Source organism: Leptidea sinapis, chromosome 40, assembly GCF_905404315.1.
Source record: "Leptidea sinapis chromosome 40, ilLepSina1.1, whole genome shotgun sequence".
Classification (NCBI taxonomy): domain Eukaryota; kingdom Metazoa; phylum Arthropoda; class Insecta; order Lepidoptera; family Pieridae; genus Leptidea; species Leptidea sinapis.
Genome location: NC_066304.1, coordinates 781,756 through 808,536, shown reverse-complemented (window position 1 = coordinate 808,536; position 26,781 = coordinate 781,756). Strand labels below are relative to the sequence as shown.

Here is a 26,781-nt window from a genome sequence, read left to right as displayed (position 1 = left end):
CCAGAACTTGCGTGTTCCGGTCGGGTAACTGGAAAGCTGCTCGCCGATTTTGACGACGTGTTTTGACTTTGCACGGGCGATTTGCCGCTTAAAAAATCTGGAGGCACGGATGTATTTCCTCTAAAGAACTGTGCAGTTCGGATCCTTTGTGCCCAGCGCCGCAACCCAAGTTCGATACGCCTGTTTTTTGCAGTCAGATGCTGCTTTAACTGACGCATCGAACCAGGGCTGTGATCTGCCACCGATGGGTACTACAGAGTTTGGTATAAAAATATCCATACCCTGTAGTATCACATCGGCTACTGCAACGGCGCAGGCACTAGGATCATCCGAAGGGAAACAAACCCTGCCCCAAGGGAAGGATGCAAAAACGGAACGCATCCTATCCCAATCTGCTGACTTGTAGTGCCAAACGCGGCGGGTCGCTGGTGGTCGGCGACGTTGGCGTCGGATAGGCACTACACTCCTGACCAGGCAATGGTCGGACGTTCCGAGAGGGGCGTCGACAAAGACCTGGTAACCATCGGGATGTGTAGTCAGCAGAAGATCCAATAAGGACGGCATGTGGCTATCCACATCCGGGAGCCTCGTTGGCGACTCAACCAATTGGGACAGACCATACGCCAATGCAAAATTATGCACAGATCGCCCTGCGTAGTCTGTGGTACGTGATCCAAGCCATTCGACATTGTGCCCGTTGAAATCACCCAAGACTACGATTTCAGTGGAGGGGATCTGTGCAAGCACGTCGTCAATTGCCGCTTGAACGCAGCCCATGAGATGATCGGTTTCTGCATTACCACTATGGGACCTGTAGACACACGCATAGATGCGGACGCGGTCCTCTAAATCTACGCGGAGCCAGAGAGTGGACACCTGTCCACTCTCTAGTCTAGGGACCTCCCTACCCTCAAAATTATGGCCACCGTTCCTCGTGTTAATATTATGAATGTCACAGTTTCTAGAAAATTCCTCAATGTGCTTATGAACATACAAAACATTATCGAAAATGTATTGAGAAGCAACAGTCAAAATGTTTATTTCTTTAAATTTTTCTCTTAATGATTCTTTAGGACCTAGGTTATAAATCGCGCGAATAGCCCTCTTCTGCAGCACAAAGATAGTATTAATATCGGCCGCACTGCCCCATAACAATATACCATAGGACATAATACTATGAAAATAACTAAAGTATACTAATCTCGCCGTATCTATGTCAGTTAACCGTCTAATTCTCTTAATATATATTATAAAGTGAGTAAGCATTTGGCTTAAAATATTTTTTTCAAAAATTTTACTAAGGGTCGGCAACACCGGAACAGGGCGATAGTTATTCGGGTCAGAAGTGAGTCCTGATTTAAATATTGGTGTAATTTTACTATACTTCAGAAGGTCAGGAAACACGCCATGTTCAATATAGCTATTAAAAACTAGTGCTAGATATGGTGCTATGACGTCAATAACAGAACTTATTATTTTTAAATAAAATAAACTTACCGGTGATAAGGCACACCATATATTTTTGCGTCATAGTATTATTTGAGCACTTTTTATAGTACACTTAGCCATCTCAGGACTTGGTGATTGACACAAAGTTGACACACGAGTACGGACAAAAGTGTGCTTACAGTGTCTTTAAGCACAGATTTGCTGTTCCGCTATGAAACTGCGAATAATATATAAGGACAATATTTTATTTTACGTAAACATCATATTATACACACTGTATAAGCCAACTGTGTTTATATCAGGGTAGTCATTTGAATTAAACGCACTGACACACAGTCAGCGTGGTTTACCGCAGCTACATCCGCCAATGTACTTGTATTTTTTAATATTGTTTATATATTATATGATTGGTCGTGACAACTGCAAAGCTGTGTGCTTAGTGGCTGGCCTGGCATGTCCGGAGAAATACATGCTACGGCTTGTAGGGTGAATTTCGCAATAGGCTATGAGACGCTTTTATTATTTTTGTGTTTTAGAGTACTAAAACTATCTTGCAATAAGTATATTGTAAGATAGGCAAAATATCTCATTCGTTCCTAAATGGAGTACTCCCAGACGAATTAGTTGTGAAGTTCTCCAGCAGGAGTAGTGGCTGATTGTGAAAGCTCGAGTTGCTGTGTGTACTATGGAGGGGGCAGCACTGTGCTGACTCCTTGTAAACTGAGACTCGATTGGGAATGTGTGAAAACTACCCCTGAAAATTATTTTACAATATGTATTTATCTACAATAATATCATCACGAGCTTGCTTTACTCACTACATGCCCTATGATAGCCAACCATACTGTTAAAAGTTAAAAACAGTATTACTTTTTTCGCTCGTTAATACTCTTTACTGTTCTATAAAAAAAAGTAAACAAAATACTAGGGATGGGCCGAACTTCGTTTTACATTCGGTTTAATCGAAGGCATAACCAAGACGCGACATGTCACACAAAATACTGTTTATAGTATTATGCTTGATGGTAACCGAAATATTTGCTGAAAAATTAAATATTTCAATAAAAATCACACAATATTCTAAGTAAACGTTTATTCATTCATTTTAAACACAAACGGACAGGGCCCTACAGATCATGACAAACATTGTAAAAGAAATATGTGATACAGTAATATTAAGTGTGTAAGTACCACATCTGACTGTAAGTTCAATTTAAAAGAGTACTTAAATTCATTGTTTTTTGGTAACTTACAATCAGATGTAAGGTACAAGTAAGGCTTTGTACACCACACCGTAAAACCACATGTATTTCTAGAAAAAATCAGTTGGAAGAACCTTTAAGAGTAAAATTTTACCAAAACGAAACTTTTAGAACTGAAATGCTTTTTGGCCTTAAGATTTTCAAAAATCTGTTACAAATAATAAAGTTGCAATTATTTTATTTTAGCCTTGAAAAACATGGTAGCAGTATATTCTTCGCTTAGGTATAAAATAATATTGATTACATAAAAAAAACAATAATATAAGCACACTTGAGCAAATATAGATAAATGTTGCTACAAGTAAAATAATTTTGGAGGGAATTCAATATAATTAAAATGATAATTACACTTAAAGCTTACTCATGTATTGCCACATCACAAAACGGGGAAGTACCTAATATCTCACTAAATATAATAACTATAAACTATATGATTTGTCATGAGCGACAAAAATACTGTGATACGCGTCATGTTTGACTACAGACTCTGTGGAGTCATAAAACTAAACTCACTGACCTGTATAAATACCACTGGTCAGGCTGTTCCATATTATGTTTGACAGCAAATTTTTGTGCCTACTTGAAGCGCCACTCGCGAGCGTCCTAAGAAATAATTTTGACGTATATTACAAATGGCTGAGAAGCAACGTGCAATACTCTGAAGTATTTTAAATTAATTTCGTTCGTTTTCCGTGTTATTTATACTTCAAAAATCAACGTAATAAAGTACACATTTTTTTTTTATTTTTTTTGTAATAGTTTCCCACCATCTTTCGATGTTTGCTGAGGTTGTCATTACTAGTTTTAGTACCGCAGACTCTCGCTTCATGGCCTACAACGTACAAACAGGCAATAAAGTACTTTGACAGCCGCCAGTCCAGTGGTATATAGTAGAGGTCAGTCACTAAACTTAAGCTGAGCTGTCAATATAAATAGAATAATTCAAAGATAATCTTTGTACTGCTCATAGTTGCATAGAGCATCCCAAATATCACAAATATACATAGAAACTTATTTAGATTTATTGCTTCTTTTATTCTACTTTTAATGAACCCAGGAATTATTCGTTAAGATAAACCATAGTACGAGCAAAGATAGTCTGTGCTTTCAATATGATCTTTTAGTATTTTTCATCAATCAAAAAACCGAACTTCGTAGACGTGCTAAATTACCATATAATTACATAGTGTTAAAAATATTAGGAAGTCCTTATTTATATATGCTAGAAAAATTAATCGAAATGGAAGTGATATTATTGTTTCATTAAATGCATTCAAATAAGTTAAAACATTAGATCTATATAGGTTAGATTTAATTTGAATACAATCCGTCATTACACTGACAACTTTTAACACTTTTTATTCCCATAAACATTATCTACGCAGAAAAATATTTTTAAATGCAATATTATGCTTAACGATCTATAGAATAAATTTTATAATAAAAATACGATAAATGCATTAAATATAGCTAATCTGTATTGCCATCGAAGAAAATAGTGTCGAGACGTTTTTAATACATCAAAAATATCACTCTCAAGGGCCGCGTGCGCTGCCCTGCGTTCACCGTTCAGAAAAATAGATTAATACTTATTGTCATGATGTTCACCATTCCGATTTAACTTTAATGCTTTTCTACAATCCTAACATTAAACAATATCACACTACAAACATCCATACAGTGTGCTAAAAATTTGAGCCGGTGTCAATTTAACCCTGATAATTAGACTCACTAGATATTTCAGATACACCAAAATCGGAAGTGCCGTACGTCACACTACGCCCTCGCCAAGTTCTGATCCTCATTTGGTTTATAAGATGGTTTATTTTGCATGGTCTTATACCTTTTTTGCAATAGTCTCCTCATACATTCACTCAAATCATCATATTTATAAGCAATCTATTAACACACGTAACGTAATACGCTTTGTCAGGCTGCTGTGCGAATCTAGGGATAACCGCGGCGCGGGGGCACTTCCCAATTTTGGAAGGCTAATTTTATTTATGGAAGAGGACGACAAATGAGCATATATACCTTAGATCATTTTTACGTCTGGATAGACTGATAGCTGTGAAAACGTCGAAAAAACTGATGCAATTCGCGAGTGTAAGACGTAGCTTGTCACGCACGTTAAAGTAATAAACCTGGCCTGTTTTCATCGGTTGTCTCTATCTAGACGTAAGTATAAATTATCTTAGATACGTGTCACCTGATGGCACACACACCGCGGCCTATACTGTAACACCAAAAGAATAAAAGGAGCGTCATGAATTCAAAAACCAAACAAATTGGTACGTATAGGGCGAGAACCGAATTTGGGGCACTGTGATGTGAGTCAGCCGTTTTTAACTATCGCGCCACCGCGTTTTTACTATTACTTTATAGACGTATTGTGATAGATAGAGTTCGATGGCACTTTGTTAAGCAGCACGCAGGGGTAAAGTAAAAATGTTTATCATTTTGATTATATTGGTCATGGCAACTCAGACGCCGGAGATATTTTCGAAAACAGTGACTGCTCGCTACGGTGAGGTGACTGTTCATGGTTTCAAGCACTGTGACATGATGGTAAATAATGAACTATCTTTGGGAACGATCAACAATGACGGCAATGTTATTGTACCTGGCATCCATTTTGGGCTAATAACATGGACTTGTGATAACCAAACGAACGGATTAACTGTCTCCAGATTTGAATGTATGCCATGCGGATCATACTGCCTATATAACCAGCAGTTTATCAAATGTAGAAATGATTGGACTATATATATTCTAGGATTTGTCGTTGCAGCAATACTGGCACTTGTCATTATATTAACATTCTTGTGCTGCTTCAACAACTCATTTTACACCATATCCATACAAGTGGGTGCTTGGTTGTTGACGAGATCAGACAAAAGAAGAGCATCTCAGGTGAAGAGACACAACAAAATAACTGGGAGGAATGATCAAGTTAAGTTCAGGGAATTTAATGTTCCCAACAATGATCTAATGGACAGAATTATTGACATAAGACTGGCACTAAGAAAAAATGTCAACGGTGATGAGCCATTATATGGAGACATCATTTACAAGGAAAGGAAGGGAACTGACACAAACAGAAGCCACGAACCAAAGAATTTACCAAAGCCAAGAACAGAACCATCATTGCCAGAATTACCACCAAGAGCAAACTCGAATCAGTCAAGATGTGTCTATTACAGGGGCTGTGATGCTAATATGTATCTTCTAACATGCTTATTTATCGTAAGCCTGTCAGGCACATTAACTCATGCATGTGACAAGGTTTTGTATCTTTCTAGTAAGGGGACAGTATGTGTAAAAGAAAAGTGCCAACCTATAGACACATATATGACTACTATAACACAAGGTCAAGTAATATGCTTCAATGACGTTAACGGAGACATGCTTAAGCTTAGAATGAAAAAGGGAACCCATGTTTCTAGGTACACCAAACTGTATAAGACCTGTTCTTACAATGTGACGACAACAAAATGGTATAATTGCAAAGGCAGTGGTGCATGCTGGGAAGGAAATAGGTGCACTGTCAATTATGAATTAAATATGCTGAGTAGAGTGACAAAAGAGCCGCATGGATATGGATGCCAAATAGACTCATTAGGCTGTGATGTGTACTGCCATTACACATCTAGATGTGTGTGGTATAGATGGCAGGTCAACCCTGATTACAGCAACTGTGGGTTTGTATATGCTAAATCTTCTGAGCTGTGGATTGTAGAAATGGAAACAACTTACAAAGGCATCAAGAAGGTTGTCACCTTGAATAGCAACACACCTTTTGTAAACATGGAGACAATGATGCCTTCAACTGCCTTGAACATACCACTAGTGATAACTACCTTCACATATGAAAGACCAGCTTCTCGTCCAACCATGTTATCATATAGGGGGAAATATTATGGAGTAATTGCTAGTGCACTAAACATGCCTCAGGAAAACATAATAGGTGACTTGCAGATATCACTTGGTGCTACTCAGGACATTGTGTTTAGTGAAATTCACCTTCCCTGCTCTACTGCAGGTTGTGTAGTATCATGCACGACTAAGGAGCCAGCATTAAACAGGCTCACATCAAACTCTCCATATTTACTGTCCAAAGATGACTTCAAAACTGTGGTATCTGAAAGTGAGAGCTGGGTGAGCAGGAATGAAGATGTCACAGGGACAGTGACAATATCATTTGGAAGTGTGCAGCTCAAGGAACTAGTTGTTATTGATGCAAAATGCAGAGTCAGTATCATAATGACATCTGCCTGTGATGGATGTTTAGATAAGCCTTTTGCCGTGATGTCCTCAGATAAGATGACTACAGATGGTGCAGTGGAGTACATATCAAACTGCACATGGGATGTGCCATTCTTTCAATGTTCTAATGAGCCTTACATAGTCAAGCAAATTTCATCAAACAAAAATTGTAGAGTTGAAATACCAAAGCTTAATCAAACCTTAGATTTTGATTTTGAATACGTCTTCCGAGGGGAGATTAGCAGTATGAGGAGTATACAATCAGAGAGCTTTGCTGATATAGCAGCGAATATTGGAACTGACCCGAATTTCTGGGGATCACTGGTGGGTTCTTTAACTATGCTTAGTCTTACCACGATAGGAACTATGCTTATTAAGTTAGGTAGATTAGGTGTATTATCTATTGCAAAAAGAGAGTCAGAGAAGGCCTGACCTGGTTATAATTCCTAGGCTCTTTAGTTTTATGACTTAGTTTTAATGTTAGTATTAACATATATAATCAATTAGATACGTGTTTTTAAAACAATGTTTTGCACGACTGTATAGATCTTCGTATTGCGACAAGGCAGTATTTAAGAATAGTCGGAGAGACAATGCGTGTTCAAAACTTCTAAGTGTCAATCACTAAATCTACGTAATTTCAAACATCAACATTTATATACAGAGAAAGTGTCGCGCGGACATCTATCGTTTAAAAATATCACCTCTTCAAAAGACGAAATAGTAAAAATGATTACAGTAAATGCACGAAAAATAGTTAAATAGTCTTATTAGGTTACATTAACAACAGCTAAGCGTTAATAACGGTTAGTTTTCACTTTTCATTATTAAACTAACAAATTTGACAGTTAATTCGACGCCATCTTGTTTATGCAAACGTAATGGCGGAGTGCCAATGGAACGCTTGCGATCATGATTCAACAATTATTACTATCCGTATGTTCTCATATTTATATTACAAATCAACACTTACTTATATATCCCGCGTTTTATATTATATCCATTAAAAGTATAACCTACATAACACGCATTTGCCACACTTTTTTATACTTACAATAAGGAAGTAATTATCTACTAAACAATAGTAATATATAACTAGATCAAAAGATGCATTCGAAGACATTTACACAAAAATAATCACACAAAGCCTGATACATAAATAATAAGTCATGATTTAGCTGTATGCAAGAATATTCCTATAAAACCCATTGCATTCTTATAATTCCCGCAAATTGCTAGGGGAATGACCATCATCACAAATCCAAAATCAAGTCCAGACCACATGAAAAAATTTGTACAGTTCGCAAATAAACGCAAATATTGTTTTATGTATTTTTCGCTATCCTATTTTGTTGACTTTTTGTTAATTTATTATTGTTGCCAAAACTGCGTAAAATGAGTATGTAAGAAATTAACAAAAATATGACAAACAACATTGTAGATAATTCAAACATTTGATTTTATTTACTTATTATCATCCCATATTAGTAATATTTAAAAATCCTTAAGTGCTATGTAGTTGGAATTTTTTTAATTCGATAATTTTATTTTTTTAAATCTAGCCAATTGATTTACTATTCCAGTACGAATGATATTGGTTCTGTCGCTAAAGCATTTATTATATTAATGTATACCAATAATAATGTATTCCTCGCATAGATTACATTGAATTATTTAAATTAAGTTTGACTGAGATTAGCATGCACAGTCAAACCGACAAACAAATAACCATTCTATATTTTGATACAGTACCCGATAACGTCACGTCTCTTACTGCGGACTTGTGCTCTACACTCACCCTGATGAAGGACCTCCGAATGGTCTGAAACTAGTAGGTACCCACACCAATAAATCGTGAGTAAAGCCCTATTAATAAATAAGTTAACAATGTTTTACGAAAGTTATAATAATCTGACCTACATGCTTATAATCGAATAAAAATCTTAACTTGTAAATCCAAACAGCGGATTCATAATCTATTTATGTCTATATGGCTTTACATTTAAAAATATGTTGCCTCTTTGTATGTAGTAAGGAGTAAATTAGCTGCATTATATCTAGTAGTCAGACTAAACTAAGTTTTTATAAATAAGACAGTGAAGAGATCATAGTAAAATAGGAATATGTTCAGGAATGATAAGATTATAAGTAGTAAGTAGGGTTAGTAATAGTCATTATTACGGCGCACTTAAGCTCATTTTTGTATCTATACATTTTCGCGGATTTCGTAAATATCACATATAAAATACTCTATTTTATTCATTCACAAAATTTAACGCGTAAGCTCAAAATCATTTCATACATTACGGCTATAGATGGAAAATTAATATATCTTACATTTATATAAAGAAAACATTACATTGGGTGCTCTTTTGACTTACGGGCCGTAAACATTCCATGGTAAGTTGGTTGGCAACAACCAATAGTTGAGAGATCTTTTGGTCCAACAGAACTGCAGAAGCGTAATGGCATATGTGAAAAACTAAAATAAATTTCAACAAAATCAATTAATTAATGAATAAGAAATTGAAATACAACAATGAACTGTATTTTGTGACAAGTCCCTACGTAATAAAACTTTTACTAAAGGATTTGAAGGTAGTTTTGTATTGTATTTAATTATGTTATGATGATTTCACGCGAGATTTCGAATAAATGAGTACCACAGAGCTGGTTTTGTTCTGCCGCATTCACTATAAGAATTAGTATATTAATACAGCGAGTCAACTCATCGGCTAGACGGAGCGTCGAATAGATGCGGTATGAGAGCGGCGTCCCCCTCCTACCCGCGATGTCCTCGATCATACCGGTTAGCTTAATTGCATCTCGGTACACGTATTTAGAATGTCACCTTCATGAAATCAGTCTTACGTGTTTGGTGTTCTAATGCCACTATGTTGCTACTCATTATGACCACCATAAAAATAAGACTATTTTTCAGTGCCGGATTAACCACGTAGTAAAAGTAGCAATTGCTACGGGCCCCGCTCGAAAGGGGGCCTCGCATATTTAAACACACTCATCTCTGCTTGAGCGTATTTTTTTCAATGAAACTTTTAAAGATGTGGTATATTGAATTTACTTGATGTCACAAAAACGCGACACTTTTCCAACTAAGACAATCCACGTCAGACACTCGGTAATAGATTTCCAATACAGATCAAGGGCTCTTTGAAAGAATTTGCTACGGGCCCCGCGTTTGCTTAATCCGGCGCTGCTGTTTTATTAGAACAAAATTATTATCATTAAAAATGTTACTATTGCTAAATAATAACAACGAATTCGATAATATTATAATATCATTCAAATTTCGAACATCTCTGAAGAACAAAGAAATTTGATTTAAACTCGATGCTAATATCAGTCGAGATGACGTTTAGTTCGAAATGAAATGTCAAATTGCAAACAAATTTGGCATAATTATGTTGCACGTAAGTAAGATATCGAACGATAGTTGGGGCCGACTCTATTTTGTCTCTGAATTAACAAAACTATGACAGCTGCCAGAAAATTTTTCATTACCGCCATTACCATAAATTTATGGTGGTCATAATATGCGGCTCCTGAATGCATCATGGAGGCTTATGATATGTGGGTAGATAAAGTAGTATATACATAATTAAGCTTTAAAACACTCGTGTGTTATTATTATGAAACGAGCCACTCGTGTTTAATTACCTTTATTATGTACAGTCACATAAACTACTATTGTGACAACTCTTGCATATTTTTAACAATTAGACGTCAAGACAACAGTGTTAGTATTTAGCAGTAAAAAATGTAGTTAATCCTATAATCATCAAAACATCTTCCCCACTTTTTCTCATAAAAATAAATCTTGCAATAGGAAAATTCCGATCTTTAAAATTAATTTATACAGACAGTCACTTCACTTGCAACTTTTATATACTCTTTGGCACATAGTAAATGACAGTGTTTCAAAATTGTCAAAAATGTCATACAATAATTACACGCCTACCCGTACAAAGATGAATGACTCTAAGGATACCAAGCAACTGTGCTGCTACATCTTGTCTCTTTTCTGCAAATTTGTAGCATACAGAGATAAATGTTTGTATGCTGAATCAACAAGTAATGGCCGTACATTATATCTGTTTCTCCTTTAACTTTATTATTGATACTTTCACTACTATTGTACACAATATGCATTTTATATCTAAACGAATTTTTAACAAACCGCGACCGATATTTGAAATGTTGCAAATTCACCCTTCTTCTATGTAAGATATTCATGTCAAGATAGGTGAACCTACTATGAAAATTATTGGGAGATACGTGTTAGAGTATAATTTTCGATAATGTCTGCCCATAGTTGCAACGATATAAGTTTTTGGTTTACGTCTGACTTGAAGGAACAATAACATATCAGATTATATTGGTAAACATATTATCGGCGGATTATTGTAGAAGAAGTTTCAATTTATCACAATTTAAATCGACTTTCAAATTCATTTTATTAAGTAAGTATGTAATGCGTATATTTGTAACGATAAAAATATTATTGCTTGCGTCTGGTTTAATAAACCAATAACTTAGTAAGATTATACCATCAAAAATTTCGTTCATTGATTTATATAATATAGTGTAAATCTATATCTATTTTATCCGTCCTCCAAATTAAACGCATGCTATAATAAGTACTAATTGTTCACTAGGAAAAATTAAAAATATTTTGTGTCCGGCTCGAAGGACCAATAAGTTTATAAAGGTAGATATATAATAAGGATCTCTGGGCAGTTTATCTATTGTCGAAATACTGCTAACACTGTATTGTTATAGATAATTGTAGTCACTTGAAGATGTCGAGGCATCTAATATTTGTATCAGATGACTTGATTTTCCGAGGAGAATCTGTGAAGATTATATTTACGACTTATTTAAAGATTTAAATTACAATAATATCTGAAACGGTGTTAATACTGACTAGTTATAAATATTAGTTTTTGCTGTCGTATGTTAAGAAATTTATAATGAATTGTTCCTCCGAGATTAATACTATTGATTAATTACGAACTATTAAAAATTGATCTATCGTGTAGCTAACACGCAGTTATAAATTCTTTAACTTTTCTAATACCTACTTTTTGACGTCTACTGTCAATAGTATTTTACGACCGGATCTTCCGGGGTATGTTAAGTTTAACTACGCACTGTGAGACATTGGTCTACCTAAACGCTGCTACGAAGGCTGCACTCGTATAGATAGTTTACGTCACTCGACAATATCAGGACGTCGAGTGCCTGCTTTTCGGGGTCGTATGTCAGAAGTATATCACTTCTTCTTCCGGGGCCTGTGTAGGGTTGATGGCGCTCTGCGGAAGAGACGCACGTGATGTATCGGGTGATCGGACGCGGAACTTATCCGGCAGCTTGGGGTATGTGTTTGTCCTGAAAAAGATTAATATGAGCAATTCATACTCTGGGTTATTAATAAACGCGAAGTAAAATTATTCCAAATTAAAAAAAAAAAACATTGTCACTACAGAGTTATATGACAGGGAGAAGTAATTTTAAACTTGGAGTAGCTTTACATTGCGTTTATTAATAAGACGGACTGTGTTGATTTAAATTTAGTTAATATCATTTTATCTATATAACGGAGATTCCCTTCAATTTAATTTTTAACACCTCCAGGAAGCCCGATTCACTTCAATATATTTGACAAAAAGAATTTCATAAATTTGACATCGAATTAGTATACCCAGGAATATGTTATGGACACCACACAAGAAAAAAAAGTGACCAAAATTTATGAACGATGCGGGATACGATACCTTGGTAGGAAGAGCGGCCGGATGGAACCTCTCGGGTTCCATCCGGCCGCTCTTCCAACTAAGCCAACCGTTCGAGTGACGTATAGTTCATAAATCGAGATAATAAAAGTTGAAACAGCAATAACCGTATTATGAATGAGAAGTTCTTACTGTCAATAATCATATGCAACAGTGAATAAATATCGCCTTTTTAATTGGTTAGGCAGACTCTCCTACTATCCAAGCATCGGGTTCCCCACCAGACATCCGAATATCCAGTATATCAAATACATACCTGGTTGCTTTGTTGTTATGCTGTTGCGTTGGAAGCGGCGCAGGGGAACTGCCAGTGCGGGTGTGTTGTATGACCAGACCTTGATTCTGCAATTTCGAGAGCAGTGTGAAGTAAAAGAAGGTGCATTACGATATTCTTTTATGACAGTAAGGGACGAGACGAGCAGGGCGTTTAGCTGATGGCAGTTGTAACGCCCTGCCTATTACAATGCAGTGCCGCTCAGGATTCTTGAAAAATCCAAAAATTTTGAGCGGCACAACAGACATAAGAAGTCTCATTTGGCAAGTAATTGCAATAGCTACGGTGCCCTTCAGACCGAAACACAATAATGCTTGCAGATTACAGCTTCACGGCAGAAATAGGCCCATAATCTAGCCCACATCCTGTGCAAAAGAACTTCCCACTGGTAAAAATGTATTTAAAACTTAGATTATCTATACGTATAGGTACGTCTAGATAGACTGCGACTGATGTGAAAACGTCGAAAAATATTGAGTTTGACAGATAGATAGATCCGGTTGTTTCTAGAGTCAAAATAGAACCTCTTGCTGGGTATTTTTTAGGAAATTTATTTTGCAAAATATCAATAGAGTCGTAATATATATATGTATACTCGTACGATCCCGTTCTCTAGTTTCGTTCTAAAAAAATACCTGTTGCAAAAACGGCCATTTTCTGAAAATATGTAGAAATAAACATATTTCATTACATTGATTTGTTTTTTACCATTTCCCACAACTGTATTGAAAAACGTCGACGAATATCTATAAAAAAAAATTATTCTGTAAATATCATGATAAACATAATATTTTTATTTGGCCAGGACTGTTCCATATTATTAAGATGTTCAATATTAGATTAATGATAATCTAAAAAAACTGATTCGATAAGAATTAGTTTTGTCATTTCCAGATACATAAAAATATAAAGCGATCCCTCCAATTGATATTAAATCAAGAAACATTAACATCGCCAAGTTATAATCGTATCAACTCTATTTCATGCAACATCAAAAGCTTCTAACAGACAAAATGGTTGACAGCTGGTGAAGAAAACAAAACCAAAGCCAATTTCACAAAAGAAAAACTATCGCCAAAAAAATTTGAACAAAAATTACAAAAAATATTTGACAGGTGTTGGGTGTTACTTACGACATAAACAATTTATCCTAAAAGACATTCGGAAATTCGATATCCTGAAACACAACCATTTCATCCGTTTAATGAGGTCAACAATATTATTTTTACAAAAATGGTAGGTATATTACAGTAAAAAGTTATTTTTATTAGTTTTTGTTATTGTAATTAAATTTCAATTATGATTAAAATGAACAAATCATTCACCTGATGTCAAGCGGTGTCATATGTCACACATTGCCCGCAAAATGATAAAGGGCCAGACAGCCATGTCATAGCCATGTCTTGAGTGTTGTTTAATTTGTTTACTATTGTTTAATCGAGTTTTTGCGAAAGAAATAGATATGGTGGTAGTCAGTGTCCCAGTGCACACATAATTCTATCGATCACAAAACTTAATTTATGTTATCACTCTCTTTTTATGATTATTAAATACTAAGACAAGTGGTTTCCCCAAAGACAAAATAAGACCAGAGTTCATGAATTGTTCATTCAAGGACACCAATCGTTTGTTACATATACACATATTAAGCACAGACAGAGATGTACTCACGTCACTCGGAGAATCGTGCAAGCGATGGTATCCGGTGGTCGCAGGCATCTGCTGCGTCTTACCACTTGCCAGCTTTAGAGGTAGTTGCTGTTTGACCATTGCCTGTGGAAATGTACTTAATAATCAAACGTATCTCAATAATATCTTAGTCAAGTTATCACCAGATTCACGTTTTATATGTGATTTTTCTCTGTAACACCGTTGGACACCACATAACTAATAATACCATATTTATAATTATTGTGATTTTTGACAAACTAGTTAAACTATTTTCATAGGGTATGTCCGGTATGCACTGCGACCACTGTACAGTGTGACGTCAATATAGTATACTGTGAAGCCGTTCCTTTATAGCCAGTTATACTGGTTACTATTTAAAACGGAACGCAATCCCGTATACTGTCAGTCGCATTTTTTGACACAGCATTCAAATGAGTGTATTAAAGTTTTCTAGTTCATTAAAAAAAACTGTTGTTGGAGTACTGTCAAATTAAAAATAATTTTGGTATTAAACTGTAGGTATTGTTTATAAAACGTTAGGCACTCGAGTGGTTTTGACTGATCACGTGATCAAAGTACTGCGAGTACCTTCGAAATCGCCAGTGCTCACAGTAGAATATGGTGGCGATTTATGACGTCATATATTTCCCTTGGGTACTGTGGCAGTATACTGGCAGTCCATAACGGAACGAATTCTTTCTACAGTGATAGCACTGTGCAGTGCTCGCAGTGCATATCGGAACATACCCTATGAAAATAATATGCTATTTGTAGTGACTTGATTTACTACTGTGATGGGAACAACACTGCGGGTGCAAGACTACATAAACTTATGGGTGCGAGGTCCGTGTTATACTGCGATATAGATATATAGACACCTGTTGCGCGCGCACCACCGCCCGGGTCTCGTTCTGTGCCGACAGCAGCTGAGGCGGCGGCAGTGCAGCGACTGAAGACGATTCCGAGCCCGTCGACCCTCGGTTACCTGCAAACATTTGGCAACAAATATAGATAATAAACAACGACCCCTACTTATACTGGAAAAACTACAAAATGGAAATATAAATTCTAAGCAAAGTATTAAAATTGAACATCAGGCGGATATTGAATTTGGCTGAATTTGGCTTAAATAGTTCTGAGTCAGCAAAAATTAAATAAAAATAATATATTGGGGCGATTTATTCCACCCATAAAATGTTGAACTTGGAAGTAATAACCACACTATACGTAAAAAAGAATAGTACATGGATTAGCGAGAGGGATTGTCACCGACTTTAAATTAGTTAGGGTTCGATACTTCGATCGGAATTTATCTACTACAGATTCCTATCAAACAATGAAACTCACTTCTCCACTTGGGCTCTTTCCGCCTGTTGGTATCACTCACGCTGGAGTCAGGAGACAGAGTTCCCACACTAGCGATCTCTTCTTGTGACCCACCTACAATTTTAATATATACAATTAAAATGGAGTATAGAATATTGCAATGATTTAAAAATGTCTTAAGAATATTGCAATAAGTTGCTGAGAAATATAAACAAAGGTTTTGGTTAATAGTAGACAACTGTATCAATGGATTTATTTCTAACATTGTTACATCTGATCTGTAAATCTTAATCAAATAAGGGGATTGAGGTTTTATGAAATTTTGTAGTTCAGCTGTCTTATGAAGATTGGTCTGAAAATGTGTGATGGATTGTATATACACATCTTATTATATTTTATTTGCAAGCTCACTTTCCCCCATTTGAGGTAGTCGGGTTGATGAAATAATAATAAAATGTAACTTTTACGCAATAATCTGATGTACAATTACAGTATTTCATTTAAATAAGTGTGTTCTAAACTAGTTGGCGAACTATTAACAGACATACAAATTTTAAATACCGATCATTCTGGAATTAACTAAAGAATCGGGAACACTGCTAATTCTAAAGCCTCCTATATCTTTAGATTAAGAACATCCTGTCCGAACATTTTAATTAATACAAGAAATGAGGTTAAATAACTAGCTAACTGTGGGATTGTGGCACTTTTAAAATAATCAATTTGTTAGTTTTAAGTGATTTCCCTTACTTCAGGGATATAGTTTAGAAGTTTAAAGAAAATTCGTAAGCTTACAATATAATTATATATTTTAGATAACAAGCTACTGTGTACAGAAAAATCGCCTCTGGTGTCGATTTTCGATGAGGACGTAAAGCGCCACAATCACCACTTAACTGCAGAAATGAGTCTACTCATGTCAACCCGCAGTAATCATGGAATAACGTAATATAACATGGGAGCTTAACGAAAACTATCCGTGAGAGACTTTTTTTTATGATAATAAGCGACGAGACAAGCAGGACGTTTAGCTGATGTTAAAACTTCTGAACTTCACTACAATTGCGCTGGTCATCTTGACTCATAAGAAGTTACGTCCCATTTGCCCAGTTATTTCACTAGCAACATCGCCCTTCAAACCGAAACATAATAATGCTCACAACCACGCTGTTATGGTACCCATAATCTAGCCGCCATCCTGTGCAAAAGAGCCTCCCACTGTTAATAGACTGTTTAAGTTCTATAAATAGCCGTGAATGTTGAAAAGAGTATATAAAGTTACCATGTTGTTGTAACCTCTCCAGCCGTCGGTAGAGTCTGTCCCGCTGTTGCTCCACATCTTTCTGCTGCTCTTCGAGTTGCTGCCGTTGAAGTTGGAGTTGCCGCTTGTCTGTACAGATACGACATTATTATTGTGAACGAAATAATTTTTTTTAATCCGAACGGACGTTTGGACCGCTCGATACGCAGGCTGTCTAGTCTGCGTTACACGAAAACGTCAGATTTAGGACCGTTACACGATATATATTAGTGGCAGCGCGCTCCCCAAAACCAAAACGTAAGCACTTCTCGATATGGAATGAAGGTTTCGTAAACTAAATATTTTAAAAACTATTAATATTAGAATACCCAGAGTATCTAATACTTTAGTGTTATTCTTACTACTTCACGAAGCTGTGAAAGTATTTAATAGAATTAAGAAAAAATTTGTACTCGTGTAAATCATATTTTGTTGCCAACTCAAAATTTATTTTAACATTCTTACCGAGATATATAGGAATTGATTAGTTAAATTTAGATAAGTTTGTTTTTTATGGCAATAAATAAGTACGACAAGATGATCCAATAAATCCAAAATAATGTCAAGCATCATATCCTACCATAACACTGTCGTAATACAATATAAAGCGACCTAAGGTACGTATAACATATTATTATGATACGAGCCCGATGTGATGAACATAAGAATGGGTAACTATGGTAAGTAAAACGTTACAGTACTAAGCCGGTTTGTTTACTAAATAGCTTAAACTTCTTAGGCAACCTGATCGTACAAAATCACAATTTGCGTTATCGCTATATTTAAAATAGAACCCATTCGAAACAGACCTGACTAAGACCGGAGATGAACGGGTGCAAGACACTAAGCGGGGTTCTTTCTTTGTCATAAAATTTCGATAAAATCAAATGTTAATTTAAATAGCCTGACGGCGGTCGTTCATTCCCAATCTGTGGTAACATTAAGAAAATCCTTTATGTTTTAGTATCCTTTACCACACAATTTTTTTTTACAATTCTTTTGTATTTCCTTATACATTTGTTTTGTCGCGTAGCAACGCTTCGACGTAAACGACGAGAGTTGTCAAACTTCAAGACATTGATAATTTAAACAGCTCCGTCAGCAATACTCGTAGCTTCAGCGTAAAAGTGTTTACTTTAAACGCTGTAGACCTGGGTTCGATACACCTACCAGTGTATGGAATTTTTTGGGTTTTGTTAAGTAAATGGAAATTTCTAGTAAGTTCAGGATCAAATCGAACAGAAAAAAAGGGATGGAAAATGTGTAAGGAGGATAAAAATAGTTAAAAGAATTTTCTAGTACAATTTAAATTTAAAGATGGAATGGGAGAATCATTTTGAAAATAGAACAGTTCGGGGGTATATAAGCCGTACTAAGCGTGGCCTACGGCAGTTCTATTTCTGACTGGAAAATGTAAAGGAAGAAGAAAAGAAGAAGTAGTGAAAAGTGGAAAGTGATCCAGGTGAAGAAGAAGATAGAAGAGACTTAGTGTTCGGTGCGATGAGACGTGTAGAAGGTACCGCCGCCCACAAGAGGAACAGCGGCAGACCGGCGAAGTACAAGCTCAGAAAAAGTGAACCCAAATAAAGACTCGTTCCTATAAGCGGAGTATTATTTCCAATCCCTGACTCACTCCCGTGTCAGTTTTTTACATTATCTGGGATCGTGTTGTAAAAGCAAATGTATATCGCCCAACAAAAGACTTACTATCTCGACTTTACTTATTAGTAGTCATAACCGGTCTATGTTTGTTGATTGTTCTTAGTGTTAACATTACATATATAGCATTATCAACATTTCATTTACGAGGGTAACACTGAAAATGTTTAGAACTGGCCAGTTAGAAACATTGCTAATGAAAACTTTTTTGGATTTCAATTTTAGAACTCTTTGTTAACCTACTGTAGTATTTTTTTTTTGTGAATTGGCGGCAAATCTAAAACTACACGTGAAAATGAACATTACGCGAGAAAATTTTCGGTCAATGATTTATTATGATTTTCGTTGTGGGCTTACTCAACAACAAAGCTATGATAGGCTGCGATAAGCATTTCTTAATGAAGCCCTATCTCGTGCCACTATTTGCAATTGGTTTAACTAGTTTAAGCGTGGACGTAGCAATCTCAATGATGATCCGCGTGCGGGACGTCCTTTAACAGCGACTACTGAAGATAAAATCAGTGCTGTGCGACGCATGATAGAGGAAGATAAGAGAGTGACCTATCAGCAGATACGGGCAAGCCTAGGCATTGGTATGAGTCAAGTTCAAAAAATATTACACGAACATTTAGGTGTCAGGAAGCGTCGTACTAGATGGATTCCCCATACTTTAATCGACGATCAGAAACACTTCCGCATGGACTGGTGCCACCAAATGTTAGTTAAGTTCAACGGCGGTGACTCAATTGCTGTATTTGACATCGTCACAGGTGATGAAAGCTGGATATATTACTAAGAACCTGAAACCAAAAGACAATCAGCTCAGTGAAAGCTAAAGAAAGAAAGAAAGAAGTCAAGGAAAAAAGATGGTTGCCTCTTTCTTTGGTCGGTAAGGTTCGCGACAGTTGTGCTAGAAGAAGGAAGGACAGTTACTGCAGACTCGTATGTCAATCAATGTTTGCCTGTTGTCTTGGAAAAAATTCGAAGGCACAGCTCTCGAAGCAAGATACTCCTTTACCACGACAATGCTTCAGCGCACTCTGCAAATGGTCTGTTGAATATTTGACTATGGTAGGTGTCGAGATAATGAGTCATCCGCCATACAGTCCTGACCTGCGACTTTTATTTATTCCTAAGAACTAAAGATAAAATTCGAGGTATTCGCTTTACGAGCCCTGAAGATTCGGTGAAAGCGTACAAAAATGCCATAGAAGAGACCCCTAAGGAAGAACGGGCCCACTGCTTTTCTCAGTGCTTCCATCGAATGCGACGATGTGTAGAGAGGAACGGAGATTACTTCGAAAAACAATAAAAGTATTGGCAATTATCTACACTGTCGTTTTTCATTTTCTAAACATTTTCAGTGTTACATATACCTAAGTAAAAGCTTTTAAGTTATTCTTTTTTGTTATTCCAAAGACTTTCACTACTTATATGACTACATAAGATCACACAAACTATATTATGTACATACATCACATCATCTGAGTCGTAACGTATCACAAAGCAATGTAAGACGTATTCTTTGCATAGTTGGGATGACACATATCTGTGGAAAATGAATTGCGGGAACGGGATGATTTGCTTGGATTTCTAAAGCTTATTTAATTTATGAGAGAGTCTCTGGCCGGTCCGTACCGTACGCCAGGGCGTCTCTGTCCGCGTTCCGCTGCGCCTCCCAGGCCGCTCGCTCGGCCGTGAGCCGCGACTGCGCGTGGCGCAGCTTATTTAATTTATGAGAGAGTCTCTGGCCGGTCCGTACCGTACGCCAGGGCGTCTCTGTCCGCGTTCCGCTGCGCCTCCCAGGCCGCTCGCTCGGCCGTGAGCCGCGACTGCGCGTGGCGCAGCTTATTTAATTTATGAGAGAGTCTCTGGCCGGTCCGTACCGTACGCCAGGGCGTCTCTGTCCGCGTTCCGCTGCGCCTCCCAGGCCGCTCGCTCGGCCGTGAGCCGCGACTGCGCGTGGCGCAGCTTATTTAATTTATGAGAGAGTCTCTGGCCGGTCCGTACCGTACGCCAGGGCGTCTCTGTCCGCGTTCCGCTGCGCCTCCCAGGCCGCTCGCTCGGCCGTGAGCCGCGACTGCGCGTGGCGCAGCTTATTTAATTTATGAGAGAGTCTCTGGCCGGTCCGTACCGTACGCCAGGGCGTCTCTGTCCGCGTTCCGCTGCGCCTCCCAGGCCGCTCGCTCGGCCGTGAGCCGCGACTGCGCGTGGCGCAGCTTATTTAATTTATGAGAGAGTCTCTGGCCGGTCCGTACCGTACGCCAGGGCGTCTCTGTCCGCGTTCCGCTGCGCCTCCCAGGCCGCTCGCTCGGCCGTGAGCCGCGACTGCGCGTGGCGCAGCTTATTTAATTTATGAGAGAGTCTCTGGCCGGTCCGTACCGTACGCCAGGGCGTCTCTGTCCGCGTTCCGCTGCGCCTCCCAGGCCGCTCGCTCGGCCGTGAGCCGCGACTGCGCGTGGCGCAGCTTATTTAATTTATGAGAGAGTCTCTGGCCGGTCCGTACCGTACGCCAGGGCGTCTCTGTCCGCGTTCCGCTGCGCCTCCCAGGCCGCTCGCTCGGCCGTGAGCCGCGACTGCGCGTGGCGCAGCTTATTTAATTTATGAGAGAGTCTCTGGCCGGTCCGTACCGTACGCCAGGGCGTCTCTGTCCGCGTTCCGCTGCGCCTCCCAGGCCGCTCGCTCGGCCGTGAGCCGCGACTGCGCGTGGCGCAGCTTATTTAATTTATGAGAGAGTCTCTGGCCGGTCCGTACCGTACGCCAGGGCGTCTCTGTCCGCGTTCCGCTGCGCCTCCCAGGCCGCTCGCTCGGCCGTGAGCCGCGACTGCGCGTGGCGCAGCTTATTTAATTTATGAGAGAGTCTCTGGCCGGTCCGTACCGTACGCCAGGGCGTCTCTGTCCGCGTTCCGCTGCGCCTCCCAGGCCGCTCGCTCGGCCGTGAGCCGCGACTGCGCGTGGCGCAGCTTATTTAATTTATGAGAGAGTCTCTGGCCGGTCCGTACCGTACGCCAGGGCGTCTCTGTCCGCGTTCCGCTGCGCCTCCCAGGCCGCTCGCTCGGCCGTGAGCCGCGACTGCGCGTGGCGCAGCTTATTTAATTTATGAGAGAGTCTCTGGCCGGTCCGTACCGTACGCCAGGGCGTCTCTGTCCGCGTTCCGCTGCGCCTCCCAGGCCGCTCGCTCGGCCGTGAGCCGCGACTGCGCGTGGCGCAGCTTATTTAATTTATGAGAGAGTCTCTGGCCGGTCCGTACCGTACGCCAGGGCGTCTCTGTCCGCGTTCCGCTGCGCCTCCCAGGCCGCTCGCTCGGCCGTGAGCCGCGACTGCGCGTGGCGCAGCTCCTCCAGCTGCGCGTCGTGTGTCCGGGCCGCACTGCCGCCACTGCTGCGCCACGCCGATACTTGCGCCTCCAAGCTACAACAAACAGAGAGAGATTGTAATAATAATAATAATAATAATAATAATATATTTATTTGCAAAAAACATAGTATACAATGGTGTTTAAATTTAAATAAATAATAAGAGCTTACATGTTTTGCCAGCACTATTCCTAGCATGCAAATATTTAAACACAATGTATATAATCAGAATTTCATTTCCATAAATTCCTTAATACTATAAAAATTATAATCATTTAGCCAACTATATAGCTTATTCTTGAATAATCTAGAATTTAAATTTTTTATGCTACTCGGTAACTTATTATAAATACGAACACAATTACATACACAACTTTTATTATATTTGGTAATTTTTGGAACATCATGAAGAACGAGTCTTTGTGGATCACGTCGTTTCCGCGGATTTAGATCATTAGCTGATTTAAACAATTCTTTATTTTTTTTTACAAACATACATATCTCGAAGATGTAAAGCGACGGCAAAGGTAACAATCCTAGTTTTTTAAATATGGGTTGACACGATTGCTCAGGATGCATCCCGTACATTGCCCTAATACACTTTTTTTGAGCAATAAATGCTCTTTTGATATCTGTGCTGTGTCCCCATAATATAAGCCCGTAGCGCAGTACCGATTCTACATGTGCGTGATAAGTCATTATAGCAGTTTTTAAGCTTGTTACTCTTTTGACTTGCTTAAGCGCATATACGAACTTATTTATTCTCTTACATATATTATCTAATTGCTCTTTCCAATTGAAGTGTCCTCTTTACAAATGAGGAGAGCCGTAGGTATCCAAACACGTAGCCCAAATTATTGCGAACAACTGAAGTGGCAGTGGGGCAGTAGAGTCCTCGAATGGCAACCGCGTACCGGAAGACGCATTGATGGTGGGCCCCCCGTAAGATACACAGACGATCTGGCCGACATCGCCGGATCACGATGGATGAGGGCAGCGCAGGACCGATCGTCGTGGAGATCTTTAGGGGGGGCCTTTATCCAGCAGTTGAGTCTTACGGCTGATGATGATGGCTATCTTGGTGTATAAACCCCACGCGATTCTGTATTGTTTTATATATATTATCAAAAATTAGGAGAGAAGATCGTATCAGGTGACTCACATACTTGTTCGTCCTCCGATCCTTTATAAGAAATCTATTACAGGGAGTGTTCCGAAGAGCTGTGTCACGAGATTATCGTCGAATTGGGTTCATTCCGAATGGGGTTCAATTACGTCGCGTTTCTCATAATACTTTCTTCCAGACACAAACTAAGGAAATTTTGAACATTAATAAAAATACATTTTAATTTGCGAAATAAGTGTCAGTTGTCGCGATATTGGTCCCTATACTTAGAAAGTTTCAGGGCACTGTCACTTGTTTTAAATGTTCCGTGGTTGTAAACACCAGACATCTACATGATGAAACAACTTGGTGAAATACAAATGCCTATATTAACCTAATTTGAGGCGCCTATTTCTGCTGTGAAGTAGCAATGTATAAGCATTAATGTGTTTCCTTTGAAGGGCGCCGTAGCTAGCGAAATAACTGCACAAATGAGACTTAACATCTTATGTCTCAAGGTGCCGTTCAGAATTTTTGGGGTACTTCAAGAATCCCGAGCGACACTGCATTGTCATGTGCAGGGCGTATTAATTACCATCAGCTAAACGTCCAGCTCATCTCGTCCCTTATTTTCATAAACAAAACTCCCCGTAATGTATGCGGTAGAACATGGAGAGGACCCCACATCTGTATCGGATCACAGATCATAAGCCTACTATCGATGATTCAAGCTACTGTACATTGTATGCTGTCAAATGGACGAAGTTAGTACTGGGGAGACTATTGCCCAGAGATGAGTAGGGGTATCGGGTAAAATTAGATTACAATATATTTTGTTTTCATGCAAATATCTAATAACCCGTTGATTTTTAAATTTTTTTTGTTACTTATAAGTCGATAAATAAGCAAAGTTAATTTTTAATAAAAGTTGATTATCTCATTGACTTTTTTCTATTATTTTTGAACGTTGGAAGAGTTAAGTGTTCCCAATTCCCCCACTTTCCCCTACAGTCTGTACCTGTGTATCGTAGTAAGTTGCTGCCACACGATACAAGTGAGCGTGTATATGGCGTGCTGGAGCCGCATCGCTCCGTCTCTCTCGCGCTCACCGGCCGCGCCACGCTCTGTCTCGCTCTCCGTGCCCGCGTCGCGATCGTTCCCGTCTGTTGACATACGGGGAATTACACCTACAACGTAAACGTACTGGCTGTAGTTATATATTACCTAACGTCGATTTATATATGGAACAGAAGGACAAAAAAGCACCCTATATAGATAGTGATAACTTATAGATACTTATAATTTTTATTATTTATGGTACTCCACAAAATTTAAAATTTATCTTTCATCTGCAGTCTGCCTAATTTGCCTGTCTGCTTTTTTATTAATATAACAATCTTTCAAGACATTTTTCAAAAGTTTTGATAACAACTTTCTTTAAACAGAGACCAAATAGTTTTTATTCGAACAGTAACGGGCCACTAAAGACTTAATTATGGGGAGATACTGCAGCATGGATGGGTGGAGGTTAAAATCGATCACCAGCGGAATCAATTTTACAATGCAAACCGATGATGAAGACACCACGGGCAGCGAGTGTTCAACATAAACACTCGTTACCAAATTGGGCTTGGTAAAATGTTTACAATTTATAGGGTGAACTTTTGAGGTTAACGTGTTTGGTACTACAAGGTAATGGCTGACCTAAACTAGTAGCGAAAAAAAGTAAAACAGGTACTGGAAAGACTGTTTTCAGACGAAGAGATCTTTCACCCTGATGATACCCGTGTAGTGTATTTCATGCAAGTAGTTAGAGATTCCGAGATTTACAAGAATTGTCCGTTTAATAAATTAAGACAAAGCCATACAAGTAGTATATTTTTTTCATGATTGAGAACCTCCTTTTTTTTAAGTCGGCTAAAAATTAATAAAAAAGAAAAGCAAGTTAAACAGTTTTCACAAATAAGACTTATGGATTCAAACAGACTTATGGCATCCTTAGATGCAGGACGGGTAAATAGTAATGTACCGTGGCTCCTGTGCCTGCTGGCGTCGAAGCCGGCGAAGGTGTCGGCTCTGCGCGGCAGCGCGGGGCTCTCGTAGGCCGCGGAGTGTCGCTCGCCCGCCGAGCTGGTGCTGCGTCCTACGAGCACGGCGCCGCTCGCAGCCCCCGCGGGACCCGCCGAGCCGTAGGCGTTGCACACTTCCAACGCCTCCTGTTACCATTATTACGTACAATTTGTTATTTATAAACTGAAACTTGCTTTATGAAAATAAGGGACGAGACGAGCGGGACGTTTATCTGATAGTAATTGATCCGCCTTGCCCATTACAATGCAATGCTACTCAGGATTCTTCAAAAACCATAAATTCTGAGCGGCACAACAATTGCGCTCGTCACTTTGAGACGTATGATGTTAAGTCTCATTTGCCCAGTAATTTCACTAGCTCCGGCGCCTTTCAGACCGAAACACAGTAATATTTACACATTACTGCTTCACAGCAGAAATAGACGCTGTTGTGGTAACCATAATCTAGCCGGCATCCGTGCAAAGGAGATAATTGGTAAGATAATGATAACCCTCACTTCTGGCATTAATTATGCAAATTAAATTTGTGACCAAAATTTATGAATGATTCGGGACTCGAACCGATGCCTCGACTCGGGAGGTCTACTCGCAATATCGACAACGATATATTCGGAACGATACGATAATACTCCGAATATATCGCTCATACCCTACTCTAACAAATGTTCTCATTCCATATCGTTTATCGTAACAACATCGTAACCATAGACTAATATTTTAATTTTTTACGATGTTAGGGTGAATGAATTATGCGCAAACCTTGAAAAACTAAATATTATCTGTGCCATGTCGCTGATAAGTGTCAAAAGCCAAAACATAATTTAGGTGTTAAGGACTATGTCAAACTCTGCATCACCAATTTGGTATCATTTACACAAAATGTAAATATTCAAAAATTACGTAGTGAATATAATATGACCATTTAAAATTGAATAAATAATATAAAACTTGCGGATAATAAAATGTAAAAAAAAAGTAACTCAACCCTTCTCGTCGACTTCCTATTTCTCAGGCGGCCAATTGCATTACTTCCTACGCATAAACGATCAACAAAATGACTTAAAACTACTAGTAAAAAAATAATAATAAGTCACATGTAATTATTTTAATAATATTTATTAAGTATGTATATTGTATGGCAAATATATCTATACAACTTGAAACGTGTCCTCGTTTCCTAGAAGGTGTCGTTGAGATTATCGTGAAAGTG

At 38.5% G+C, this 26,781-nt stretch overlaps 1 protein-coding gene across 1 annotated transcript in view; it reads right to left on the bottom strand.

Moving 5' to 3' along the window:
- Nucleotides 1–2,525: 2,525 nt before the first annotated feature.
- LOC126976301 (A-kinase anchor protein 13) overlaps nt 2,526–26,781 on the bottom strand; it is a 76,884-nt gene continuing 52,628 nt past the window's right edge. The window contains exons 25-33 of the mRNA XM_050824577.1: nt 25,511–25,697; nt 24,500–24,668; nt 22,271–22,431; nt 17,344–17,451; nt 16,083–16,175; nt 15,614–15,720; nt 14,736–14,837; nt 13,047–13,132; nt 2,526–12,386 (exon numbers count right to left, since the gene is read on the bottom strand). Of these exons, the coding sequence (XP_050680534.1) occupies nt 12,260–12,386; nt 13,047–13,132; nt 14,736–14,837; nt 15,614–15,720; nt 16,083–16,175; nt 17,344–17,451; nt 22,271–22,431; nt 24,500–24,668; nt 25,511–25,697 (1,140 nt within the window). The 3' untranslated portion in view covers nt 2,526–12,259. The remainder of the gene's footprint in view (nt 12,387–13,046; nt 13,133–14,735; nt 14,838–15,613; nt 15,721–16,082; nt 16,176–17,343; nt 17,452–22,270; nt 22,432–24,499; nt 24,669–25,510; nt 25,698–26,781) is intronic.